This window comes from Accipiter gentilis, chromosome 16 (assembly GCF_929443795.1).
Source record: "Accipiter gentilis chromosome 16, bAccGen1.1, whole genome shotgun sequence".
Taxonomy (NCBI): Eukaryota; Metazoa; Chordata; class Aves; order Accipitriformes; family Accipitridae; genus Astur; species Astur gentilis.
Genome location: NC_064895.1, coordinates 1404147 through 1417119, shown reverse-complemented (window position 1 = coordinate 1417119; position 12973 = coordinate 1404147). Strand labels below are relative to the sequence as shown.

Sequence of the window (12973 nt, the reverse complement as noted above, 5' to 3'; positions counted from 1 at the left end):
TGGAGGGTGAGGGAAAACCTGGAGAGATATTTTGGAAAAGGGCAACGAGTCAAGGGGGGGTGCAGAGAGGAGGATGGCAGGAAGGGATAGGGATGAAGCTCAGTGTCAGGCAGCCCTGCTCATAGAAACACCAGACCGTGAAAAAATAAGAGGCTGGATGCCTGCCTCCTTGAACAAGGTAAAGCCACGGTCTGGACGAGGGTGTAAAGCAAGGGGCGAGAGCTAACGGCATTGTTGGGCACAAGAGCAAGCATGGCTGCCCAGCTTCCACTCCTGCATCCCCAAGTCCGGGGCTTGCGTCTTGGCAATTCCCTTCTCCTTTCCTCGGCTCTAATGCAAGAGCAACACGAAGCCAGCCCCGGGGTGCTTGACTCACCGCCCTGCTGCAAGACATCTCATGGGCGAGCACCCTGAACAGGGTCCCAGGGTTCCGTGACAGCCGGCAACGCTGTCGTTCTGTCACCAGTGACTGACACTGGACCATGGTCCAGCACGCACCTACCCGCTCTTGCTCCTGGACCTGCGAACCTTGAGAGTGGGTGAGGAGAGGCAGGTTGTCCCCAGAAGCTCGGAGGGCTTTGGTGTTTGCAGGTCCAGCACTGCTGGAAGGTAGAGGTGGGAATAAGATGTGTTGGACCACAGGAGTATGCAAGGACGGCAGGCGAGGAATGCTCACACCAGGCCACCAGCTTCTGGAAGGTATGGCTGAGAAACAGGGACAAACATGCTGTTCCCACGTCTTTGCTGGTGGAGCTGACACTCCCAGTTAAGCCCAAGACAAAAGGCATCATCTTCCATGGTAAGGTTGGAAAAGCAATCTTCTGCAAGAAGAGACGGGCTCCACCTCCATCCTCCTCCATGGTGGGCATCCAGTTCCCTCACCGAGAGCTGCGGGACTTGCTCCATCTCCAGGCACTGCAGCTCCTGCTCTTCGTGGGCTTCTCAGAGGTGCAAGACAGATGCACAATGGCTGCAGCCATCCATCCAACATCCAGCCCCACCAACGTGAGCTCCTCACCCCCAGCAGGGCTTGAGGCACAGCCCAACGTTGGGGAAAGGTTGGCTTGCACATGAATCAGTCGATGGACTCAAAGAGCAGCCCCAGCACAGGGTGACACAAAGATGTCAGAAAAAACAAGGCTGCTCTCAGGGAGGACAGGTCAGCAGAGTCACCAGCCCAGGGCGGAGAGTAGGAAATGACTGAGGGGTGAGAAAGAAGCCAAACCTGGTCCTTATTACACCAAATGCTGGTCTCCTGTGCCAGCTAATGCACCCCGAGGAATTAAGGCTGTTGCAATGCTGCTGTGTCGGCAGGATGAATTGCAGGCAGCTGCTGCCTGCTTTGCTGATGGAAGTTAGAAATTGTCTCCCCTTGGCTCAGATGGTGTTTGGAGGTCAGTTATCACCAGCCGAGGTGGAGGTGCCCAGGGAGCGAACCCCTCCTTGGTGGGGAGAGCTTGTCCTGGACCTGCTGCTTCTGGTGATGAAAGCATTGGGAGCGTGGCCATCTGGCAGCCACCGTGGCAAGCAGCCCAGGAGAGCCCGGGACTGTTTAGAGAAGCTCCAGGAGCCTCCGGTTGGGGACTCTTCCTGGCTTTGCATCATTGCAAACGCCTGGCCAAACCAGAGGGACGGGGACCACAAGGGACCAGCCAGTATTGGAGCATCCTTTGGGGGTCTGTCGCAGTGCATGGGCGAGGAGGCAGAGAAGAGGCTGCTATAAATCGTTTGGGCTTTGGGCAAGGCTTGTGGTAAGGCTTCCTGAGAAACGTCGTCATCGTGTGAGGAGAAGCTGGAAACCAGCTGGTGCCTGTGATGGACCCTCAGGTGCAGCACCAACACATTCTGTTGGTCTCTTCGTTATTTTCCTGGAAAGACAAGGAAGGTCGATGCTTGCGGACAATACAACCATCCTCCGTGATGGATGCGTTGAAGTCAGCCCATGCCGGCTCTTGAGGCACCATGGCTGGGAAGAGATGGGAAGATGTGTGGAAGAGCTGAACTTCCCCAACATCCTTCAGCAGCAAAATGGGTTGAGGAGGTTCCTTCCTGCTTGCCTCGGTGCGCTGCTTTCCAAACCAGAGTGGGAAAACAGCAGTTTTTAACCCAACCTCCAGAAGGATGGTGAGTTAGGTCTGGATTATTTTCCTGATGTGGTTTTGAGTGCAGCTCCATGAGCAGCTCAGCTGGACAGTGGAGGGATGCGGATGGAGATCGGCTCAGGGACAATTGCAATGCCCCTTTGGAACCAGGGAGGCTGTGCCACGGTTCAGAGGCAACGTGAAGATGCCCTTGGAGGCAGGATGGGTGCTGACCTATTCCAGTCTGGTCACTCCCATGCCTTTGGGTGTACTGGTCAGCACATATGACACACTCCAGGACTGGAAACCAGTGGGAGCCAGGCCCCCTGCTAGGCTGTGGCAGCATGGAAAGCTGTCTCTCCTGCCAGATACACCAGAACACCCACCATCTGGGAACATCTTCTGCTGGGATGCACAGAATTGAGCCTGAGCTGGCCCCGCTGTGGCCAGCAAAGAGGTTGATGACCGTGCCAGGCATGACCTGAGCTCCCCCTTGGCATTACCTGCAGCTGTGGAGGCTCCCTGGAGAAGGGCAGCCCCACGCAGGGTGGGGATGCCCCAGCTCTGGGCTTGTTCCAGGAGTGAGACCACACTGGGATAGCCCACAAAACCTACTCCCTGAGCAGCCTCGACACTGAATTCTGGCTTGTGGTTATGTCTGAGGGTTTCCTTGTGCTGCTGGAAGACCTGGAGGCTTCAACCGAGGCTGGTTTGTGCTGTAAGTGGGGCACGGCCTCCAGAGACAGGAGCTGAGGAAGGAGAAATCATTACCTCCAGTTAACTGGGGAGCAGAAAGTTGCCCCCAGTTAGCACCAGTTGCACGGGAGCATGTGGCACATCAAGGGACCAAGCCGTGGCACTGATCACAGCTCCCATCTCTAATGGACCTGCTGGGCTCTGGATGGGCAAAGGCCCCACTGAGAAGCTTCCCCCGTGCTCCTCAATCACCCCTGGGGGTCATGCAAGCGAGGAGTGGAGCAATACTGGGATACTGGATTTACCAGCCCTCCTCCCACTCCGAGCAGCCTATAATTAAGCCGTGCACATAATGAGTTTTGGCAAAGTTTGGGTGCAGCCTGCCCGTGAAGTCCTCAGTGGCATCACGCTCCTCCCTCCCCTCCGCACCCCCAGGGAACCCACATATAGCAGGGAGTGCCAGGGAGCACCGTCATTCCCAACCTGCTCTCTGGGACGCTCTGAAACACCCAGCCTGCCGTCTACGGGATGTTGAAGACCTGGATTCTCCTTGTCGGGGCAGGAATAGCCCTGGGCTGCGTGTCTGGCAGTGAGTAATGGAGCTTTGCTTTGGCAGAGGGGCTAAACCAGCCAGCGCGTCCGATGGGAAGGGGCCAGCGCTTGGCTGAAAGCAGACGGTGCTGAGGGCGCTGCCGTAAGCCCGGAGCTTGGCTGTACTGGGGCAGCTGGTTCCTTGCGAGGTTGGATCCAGCAGAGCTTCACAGGGGAAAGGGTGAAGGATGTTTTCATGCTGGAGGGCTTCCTTGAGCTCTGGGGAACTCGGCTGGTGACGAGAGTGGTTTGTCCTTCTCTTTGATGGGTGGAGACTTCCCCCAGTCTTTATCCTTGTCCACCAGTTGCTTCCTGGTACATCTTGCTGTGCTTTCATCGTGCAAGCCTGCCTTCCTCTGGCTCCTCCAGCCTCCTATGCTGGGGGAGGACAAAGGGAAATATTTTTCTAATACCTTATCCACGATCCCTCTGTGGCTGCTGGAGGTGAGCAGAAGAGCCAGTCAGATGCAGTGGAATATGCAACATGAACTCAGGTATTTTGCTCTTCATGACTCTGCGGTTGTTGTGAGAGGAGACGGGCTTGGAGAGATGATAAAAGAACAGCTCTGTCTTTAAGGCAGATGCTGCAACAAGGAGTGGTTTGTGCGCATCAGGTTTTGGCTCCCAGTTGACCAGGATCCTGCATGTGACTAGGTGCCTTCATTGCCATCTTCTTGCACAAAATGTGATCTATTTGCAAGAAGGGAGTTTCGTCACTTCTGACGCTGCCAGCAGGCTGTATCTGATGTTTCAGAAGCAGCTGACTCCCCTCAGGATTAATGGTGAGGAGTTTTGCAAGGCCACGGCAGAAGAGGAGCTTCTGCTGCTGCAAACCAGCCTTTGGGTTGCCCTGAAAGCAGGAGGATTTGCCATTGTCTTATCTTGTTTAATGCAAGTGTGAAGTTATTCTTGCTTGAAGGAATAACTGGGTTTACCGTGGCTGGGAAGCTGGGCAGCTTTGCTGGCTTGTGTCGTGGTCTGTCCTGGGCACAGGCTTCGGACCAGAGCTATCAGAGCATCACCCTGACGGACCTGTCTGAGCTGTAACACCTCCACCATCGCTTATCCTCAGCTAGGCGGGACAGCGGTGGGAGATTTTGCCTGATTATCTCACAGACAGCTTGCACCCAGGGTTATACGTGGGTTTGGGAGCCAGGAGCATGTAACTAAATATTTGAGGAGCTCAGACTATCAATAGCTCTTCTGTTGCAAGTTGATTTGTCCTGCAAATGGGCCCTTTTAGAGGCAGGGTTGATCTTTGGTCTGTGTTTGCACAGTGCAGCGAGGTCTTGAGTCAGGCCAGGGACTCGTGGATGCTGCTCTGACACGAGCTGTAAGTCATGTTCACGTACTAACCCAAGCTGAGAGCCACTGGGAGGGCTCCGTCATGTCTCAGACATTTCCCTACACCTTGGTGAATGGACCTGCTCAGGAAACAGCCCACGTTTTCTCAAGCAAATCTTTTTTAGCGGAAATGAAAATGAGTTTGTTCTTGTCCAAAATGCTGTGCTCGGGGAGGGATGGATCTGGCTGAAGGGCTAAAAATGAGAAAGAAATATTTGTCTGGCTTTTTGCAGCCAGAAAATATCTACTGGCTGGACCAGCCAAATATCAACTGAGTAGTCGAGTGCAAATTCGCTGTGCTGTGCACTGCTGGCCATGTCCTTCTGCTCCAGCCACCGTCCCTTGACTGCAGTGTTGCCAGCTCTCCCAGCAGCCCTTCTCTCCCCAAAAGCTCCAGCAGCCCCTCTAAACTTGACCATCACAAGTCACTAACTGCTCTGCAGCTCTTTAGGTTCATGCCTGCATTGAGGAGCAAACGTCCCCCCTGCCCTGCTCGCGCTCCCTGTGCCGGGAGAAGCCTCGGCACCCTGCAGCTGAGCCCTACGGGAAATGGGGGGGGTGCTGAGCTTGCTCCTCCAAGGACTCTGCAAGGCTCTGGGTTTTGGCTGAGTCATTGCGCACCCCAGTATTGGTGCTTTGCTGCGACACGCTCCGGCAGCACGTGCCCCAGGACTGGGAACGTGTCAGCGGTGACTTATGTGCAAGCAGTTCCTGCCTTGCACCATCCCTCCGGGACTGCTGTGGGAAAATGAGCCTGGATGCCTGATTCAGGGTGACTTATCCCGACTGCCACTTTGGGAGTAGAGAGGGATGCTGTCCTAGGGACAGGGATCTCAGCTGCCAACACCATCAGAGATCCAGACCTGGTTGCTCTGCTGCGTGGACTGGTGAGACTGGGGTGTCTGGACACCATGAGCATCACTCGCCACCCAAACCATGGGACGCCCCTTCCCTCTGCAGGCCTTCCCAGTTCTCCTTGCATCAGTATGAGCAAAGGTGGGAATAAAGTAGCACCACGGGCATGTCACCTCCAGGAGCACCTCAAGCAACCCCTTCCTACTAACTCCCCTCTTGCTATAAGTGGCTTTGCAGAAAAGGACCTGGTGGTGAGAAGCCAAATGGGAGTCAGCAGTGTGCCCTTGCAGCACTGTCAACCAGCCTGGGCTGGGTTGGCTGGTGGGGCAAAAAGGTTCTTCCTCGCTCACTGGCATGTGTGGGACCTTGATTATGTGACTCTGAAAAGCACAAATAATTTGGGTGAAATGCCAGACAACAGAGCAACATAGGTGCAGAGAGAAGCCAGAAATCATGACACTGGGAGGTCATTCTCATTGCTGCTGTATCAGGATTTGCCCTGAGGGCACATTTCGCCTGCTGGAGTTCGAGGCGGGCAACCCAGAGGTGTTTAAGACGTTGCGTGATTGCAGGGTTGCAAGGGAAAGCACCGCCCTTTCCTCCAGGGATCGCTTTGCAAGCTGGCAGCTTGGTTGGGACATGGCTTCTCAGCACGTCCTTGGAGATGGTCACCTTCCTGGCTGGAGCAAAGGGATGCCGAGAAAGCCGTGCCCGGGCTGCCCGCTGTTCCGTTCCTCCCGTCAGAAACCGATGGGCAGCACAGAGGATAAGGCACCTTCCCTAAGCACGCTGTCTCTTAGTACAAACCCAACATCTTGGTCCCCTACAGCCCTTCTTTGCTTGATGGCACGTGTCCATCATCCATCTGAGACATCCTATTCAAAGCACAGCTTGAGTTGCTGCATTATTTTTAGCTTTGCCACCATCTGTAATAAAGCACATGCTCGACGACACATTTGTCATATAAATAGCTCAGGAAGGAGTTCCCAGTTTTCCCAGCATTACAGAAAGAGCGATGGTCATATTGCAAATAAGGGTGTCTGGAATGTGCTACTCCTCCTCTGGCCCAGAGACAGTGGGACCTGGGGCACTCCTGCTAAGCCCGGCATTAAAAGGGTGAATCAGAAGGAGCAATTAATAGTGGGGAGCCAAGAACATGTTTCTTGGTGTGAAGTGGCCCTGACGTGGTGGATGACCACGGCCAAAGAGGAGTGACCCATGGAGGTGTGCGTCCTGAGGATTCAGCCGGTCAAAATGCCATCCCTAAAGGCTGACAAAGGATCCCAAATAGCTCTTGGGTAGGAGCTTGTTCCTTCAGACCGTCCCAGGAGGGGAACGAGGGCAGAAGGAAGGATGGTCCCAGGTTGTAGACTGGCTAGGGTAGGGTGGTCGGTGCATCCTGAGGACGACGCTGTTGTTTCTCTCTCCCAAAGACCTGTACACAGCTCCTGACTCCTGCGAGGGACGCTGCGAGGAGCCCTACAGCGAGGAGGACGAGTGCCACTGCAACGCTGAGTGCGAGAGCTACCGCAACTGCTGCGAGGATTACTACAGGCACTGCCAACCTGGTGAGCATCCCTGGGTGACGGGAGGGGTTTTTGGGGGGCTGCTCTCCCCCTGAAGCTCCCACAGCCCAGCTGTGGGGTGAAAGGGGTTGGTTGCAAACATGCGTCCACCCGTGTTGATGTGGATTTGCGTGTGTGGTCCTGGGCAGACCCCAGCCCACATCTCCATCACCCTGAGCTCCTTTTCCTTTGACTCTGTACAGGTGGAGAATGGACCAGGGAAGCAGCTCACACCCGCGGTGAGTAGCTCCGCTTCTGAGCAAGGGCAATAAACCACCACCCCGGTTTCACTCCACACACCTCGGGGCAGCTCGCTCCTCTGCTCCCCGCGGCTCTTTGGGGATCGATGGCATCGGGGTGTCGTGCTGGTTTCTGGCCGTGCCCGTGCCCGTACCGCCCCATCACCAGCCGCTCCAAGCCACTGCGTGTCGCCGAGCAGACGGTGCAGTGAGAGCCCCAGCATCGCCTGCCTGTTTACCAGCAGCGTTATCTCCCTTCACCAGAGCCAGGTGAAGCAGGCAGGCACAAAGCAGCCAGAGGCAGGGGCGAGCTGGCGTTTGCATCCCCTGGTCACCGCACACCTAAAATGTGAGAGATTGAGATGGTGCTGATCCCAGCGGACGTGTTGCAAAGAGTGCCTGGGAGACGGGGACCAATGCTTCCCAGCTCACCCCGTGCTTAATGAAAGGCTGCTGTGCCTGCAGCCCCGTGGCCAGCTTTTGTCACCAGGACATGGGGTTGGTGAGGGTTGGGACCCCCGTGCCACCCCTGCACCCCTTAACCCTCCATGCTGAGCACCCGGCTCTCACGGCATCCCAGGATCATGACACCCGTGCATCAATGCAGCATTGGGTGCTGCATCACGCTCACTTCTCGTGGGCACCTAATCTGCAGCCTTGGGAGCTGCTGCCTGCTCTTGCCAGCCTCCTGCCTCTCCTTGCAGAGGGTTTCTCCAGCAGCCGGGATGCCATCACCGACGAGGACCTCCTGCGCATCTCGGAGCAGCTTTACAGGGCGGATCACAACAAAGCCCGGCCGACCGACATCGCCATTAACCCCCAGTACCAGGCCTCCCCCGATGAGACGGATGACCAGGAGGACCGCTCTCCGCAGCCGTGAGTGTGCACCAGCATCCTCAGGAGGTGGCCAAGGGCCACCACGGCCGAGACCCACCAGCCAGGCAGGGTGCAGGGCTGGTTTTTGGAGGGGACCTCTGCTTCCCCGCTGAGCGCAGGATCTGTTCTCTCCTAGGCTCTACAAATACGTCAATGAGGAACTTTTCTCCAAACCCACCTACGCAAGCTTCATTAAACTGCTGGACAACTACCAGAGGGTGACTGGCAGGGAGGAGGACGTGACAACGGAGGAGCTGAGGGAGCAGGACAACTTCCTCAAGGAGGTGATGAAAACCGAGCTGATGAAGAAACTCTTCGCCTTCCTCCACAAAAAAAGTGAGTGTGGAGCAGGGCAGGGCTGACAGGGGGGAATGGGGTCCCTGGATGTTGGGCATCTAAAAGGAAAGCCCCAGCTGGGTGGGAGATGACCTGGGAGGATGCAGACTGGAGGAGCACTGGAGTGGGCTCACCAGAGCTGCCAGGACATGGGAGAATTGAGCAGGGCAAAGCTGAATTGTTCCTGAGGGACAGGAGCGGGTCTGGGATGGGGGGGAGTCCCAGCTCTGCCTCTCCCCATGCTCCCATCCTGGGATGCTGCTCCCACCTCTTCACCTCTCCACACTGCCTTGACTGCAGACCGCTACGGCTCCGAGCAGGAGTTTGTCGCCGATTTGAAGGAGATGTGGTTTGGCCTCTATTCCAGAGGCGATGGCGAGCGGGACTCCAGTGGCTTCGAGCACGTCTTCTCAGGTAGAGCACGCACCAGTGGGAAGGGGGGTGCTGGGCAGTGCCAGGCTGGGGGCCTCACCCCAGGGTCTCGCTTGTGTTTAGGGGAGGTGAAAAAGGGGAAAGTGTCTGGATTTCACAACTGGATTCGCTTCTACCTCCTTGAAAAGCAGGGCATTGTCAACTACTTCAGCCACAACTTCAACGGGCCGGTAAGTGATCCTGTGGGGTCCGCGGCTGGCGGTGCTGCACCAGCCGGCAGCATCCCAAATCGGCCGCATCCCAAAGGGGGCGAATCAGTAGCATCAGAGATGCTCACCCTGCCGCATCCCCTCTGCCTCCCTGTGTGGACCCTGGGATGGAGGCAGGGTGGGAAGGTCCAGAAAAGATGATGCAATGGGCAACAGGGGCTCCTAAACCACAAGCAAGAGATTTGGGACCGGGGGGTCTGTCTGGCAGCCCCTCAGACCAGCCGAAAGCTGCTCTGGATCTGTCCCTGGAGAGGGCACGAGGATGCCTGGCTTTGTATGCAGATGGGCTTTCCTTGAATTCCCTGCCCTGCTGCACCCAGAGCCAAGCAGAACTGGAGATCTGATCCCTGAATCCCCTTTCTCTAGTGGGACACCTACCCCGACGTGCTGGGGCTGCAGTTCAGCTGGGATGGCTTTTACAAGGAGGTGGGCTCTGCCTTCATCGGCTGCAGCCCCGAATTTGAATTTGGCCTCTACACGTTGTGCTTCATCGCACGTCCCGGGAGGGCGTAAGTACCGTACCCGTCTGCATCCGTCTGTCTGTCCTCTGGCCGTGGAGCCAGCAGTGCCCTCCTGATCCCGATCAACAGCAGGGTCAGACCCTGAGCCCGGCACAGCTCTGGGGCATTGCGGGTGGGCAGGGCCGGGATGGGGATGCTGAGAGCATTTTGGAGATGCGATTGTGGGGCTCAGGGATGGAGCAGCACTGGTGTGCGGACACCAAGAGCACCCCAAAGATGTGATTGCGGGGTTCCAGGATGGAGCAAGGCTATGACACAGGCTGTGTCCCCACAGATGTCACCTGAGCCTGGGCAGCTACAGCCTCAGCATCCAGACCTACCCCTGGACCAAAACCACTTACGGCAACGGCAAGAAATACATCGCCACCGCCTATGTGATCTCGCCCTGAGGCTGGGAGGCGAGGGGTGACTGCAGCCCCGCTCTGGGGCCTGGGCTGCCCCACGCCAGGGGCCCGTGCCACTGGTCAGGACTGGTCCTGCTGTGGGAGGTGGATGGCCACGCTGCAGGACCAGTGCAGGGTACTGGAGGGAGCTGGGCAGGATGGTGGTGGCCGTGCCCTGCATGGAGGCAGCGAGGGGATGGAGGCAGCAGCCTCAGCACCCCCCAGTCCCATCAGATGTCGTGATCCCCAGTCACAGCAGAAGAGCAAGAAGAAGGGATGGACTTGCAGTGGAAAGTAGCACACCCAAGCGAAATAAATACTGACCCTGGATGGAGAAGTGTTTAATTCCTCGGTGCAGGAGCTGTGGCTCGCCATGCAGCCTGCCCTCTGCCCCATCAGGACCTCTCCCTCCCCACCACTTCTGTGCCAGACACAGGGCAGGTACTGACCCAGGGTGGGTGTTGGGAGCCCTGGGTGCTGCCAGGGCCGCATCCAGCCCATGGAGCATAGCAGGATGGGCTGCATGTCCTTCCCCTCTTGCTGCAGCCCCCAGTGTGCCCCAGTAAGGCTGGTGCAGTGAGGGACATGGAGCAAAGCCTGTGCCTGCGGTGATGATCCCACCACCCCTCCAGGAGTCCTGCCTGGGGGGGGGGGGGGGCTGCAGGGCTGCAATCCCCCCATTCCCTGCAGGCAGCTGGTCCTGACAGGAGGGCATCCCACTGGGGAGCTGGCTCTTTTGGGGATCTGGGGGACAGGGGATGGCTGATACTCCCCAGGACCGGGCACGTTAACAGACAGGACCCTCATCCTCATTTATCTCTGCTGCTTCCAGGGAGCAGCCCCTCATTGCTGTGGGTCTGCTGGTGTGGGACATTGGAGGGGAGGGCAAAGCGAGGTCCTGCCAGCCAGAGTCAGTGCCAACATCCGTGCCACTTACTCCTCCAGTGTGGCACCCAAAATTTGTCCCCTACCTACCTTTATCCACCCCTGCACCCAGCTTGTCCAGAAGCCGCAGGTTTGGCCTCACTCCCTGCTGCCTCTGAGCCCTGGGGTGCTGCTCGTGAGTCCTGCTCCAAGGAATTGTGCCATTCGGGGACCGAGGAGATGGCTGAGCTGCTGGACCCCCGGGTCTCTGTCCCAGAGGCAGCTTTTCCCTGGGGACCATCACAAGGAAATTAGGGTTTGTGATAGGTGCATCCTCCATCCTCACCCAGCTGTGCTCTCTCTGGGGGCTGTGGGTCCCCAGAGACCCCCCAACCCCACACCCCAAGCTGGGGCTGCTCAGGGCTCCAGGTGCTTTTCCCAGCACTGCGCTCTGGGGGGACAAATCCAGAGCCCCCTTGGGCAGCAGGACAGACAGCTTGGCAGCAGGACCCCCAGACTGGCCCCCACCGTAATCCATTCACCGCCCCCCAGGCTGGTCCAGGCAAACGATGCCCCACACTCGGGAGAAGACCCCTGCCAACCCCATCGCTGCCTGACGATGCCAGCCCTACCCAAGAGCTCCCTGAGGCACTGGGATCCCATCCAGCCCCCCCATGCTCAGGCATGATTTGGGTAGGCAGCAGGCAGGACAGCCACCAGCTCCGGGCTGTTGCTGGCCCCCCAGACCCCCCCCCCCCAAGTCCTGCCTGTACCCCCTGTATAGGCAGAGCAGGCAGCAGCCGGGGTCCCAGGGTGAAGATGCTGCGCGGCAGCTCCCAGGCAGGACCGGGGAGATTTGAGCTGCCTGACAGATGGCCGGCTGCAACAGTTCCTGGGGAAGGGGTGGGAGTCCCCGCACCATCTGCCAGGGGTCACAGGTGACCCCCCCAAACCCTGCCGCAGGGGAGGGGGGGGGCATGCCAGAGCTTGATTTATAGAAATGCACTGGGAAACTGGGGAAGAGGCAGTTTGGGAGGACCTGAGATGGGTGCAGGTCAGCTCCCTTCTCGGCGGCGTGGGCATCGCTCTTCTCCCATGCCCAGGAGCCGGGGTGCAGCAGAGTTTGATTGCAGGAGCCATGTGGGGGGGTTAAGCTGTGGGTTCGAACGCTGCGGGGCACCTCCGGACCCTGGCCAAGGCGGCTTGTGCCAGCTGGTAGATGGTCTCATGGCAAGGCGGTTTGCAAGGGGCAGATTGCACAGGGCAGGGCACAGCCGGGCTGTGCGATGAGGATGCTCCAGGCACCTTCATCCTTGCTAGAGCCTGTCCTGAAGGTTTGCACCAGAGCTCTCAAGAGGCAGCGGGTGGTTGCTGCTCGCTGCAGGGCTGCGCTGGCACAGGACCCAGTTTCTCCTCCTGGTTCTCCATCTCTCAGCCCTCTCCCATTCCTGCCTACCTGTCTGCATCGCTGCCAGCCTCCTTGATGCCAAACCTCTCCATCTAGAAGGATTCTGATGCTCCCAGGCATTACAGACAGTGCCTGTCCCCTGCCCACAGGTCGCCTGTGCCCCACAGTCACTGCCAGCCCTATGCCCAGGGCTCAGAAGCTGCTTTTCCAGCACCCAGTTCTGGAGACAAAAATCACACAGAGAAAGGTCGCCCACCCTGGCCCAGGTTGCTGCCGTGGTGGTGGGTGTAGCGTTGGGAGACTGGCCAGTGCTTGGAGATGCTCAGGTGATGCTGGGGAGCTGCTCCGCACTTTGTCTGCATCTTTGGTTGCCGCAAGCCATGGGGAAAGCAAGGAGGGCCAAGGTGGGCACTTTCTGGGTGTCTGCTGGTCTGATGGACCGCCTGCCTGCATCCCTTCATGCTGTAGGGTGTGAGGCAGCAGCGTGCCAAGGGCAGGAGGCTCCAGGTCATATCCAGTCGGCCAGGCGGAGCAGAGGAAAGCTAGCCATCAGCAAGGCTCCCCGTACCCCAA

General features: G+C 57.9%; 1 protein-coding gene across 4 annotated transcripts; it reads left to right on the top strand.

Annotated features, from left to right (window-relative positions):
• Window positions 1-3163: 3163 nt before the first annotated feature.
• ENDOU (endonuclease, poly(U) specific) lies at window positions 3164-10458 on the top strand. 4 transcript variants are annotated; one of them, XM_049819020.1, is made up of 9 exons: window positions 3164-3366; window positions 7001-7135; window positions 7336-7371; window positions 8076-8247; window positions 8384-8583; window positions 8884-8997; window positions 9079-9185; window positions 9591-9733; window positions 10020-10458. In XM_049819020.1, exons 1-9 carry the CDS (start codon window positions 3306-3308, stop codon window positions 10132-10134), a joined length of 1083 nt encoding a protein of 360 aa, XP_049674977.1. In that variant the 5' UTR covers window positions 3164-3305; the 3' UTR covers window positions 10135-10458. The 4 variants fall into 4 exon arrangements, with proteins under 4 accessions (XP_049674977.1, XP_049674975.1, XP_049674973.1 ...); XM_049819018.1 differs by lacking the exon at window positions 3164-3366 and adding an exon at window positions 3695-3862; XM_049819016.1 differs by lacking the exons at window positions 3164-3366; window positions 7001-7135; window positions 7336-7371 and having other exon boundaries at window positions 7381-8247.
• The last annotated feature ends 2515 nt before the right edge of the window (window positions 10459-12973 follow it).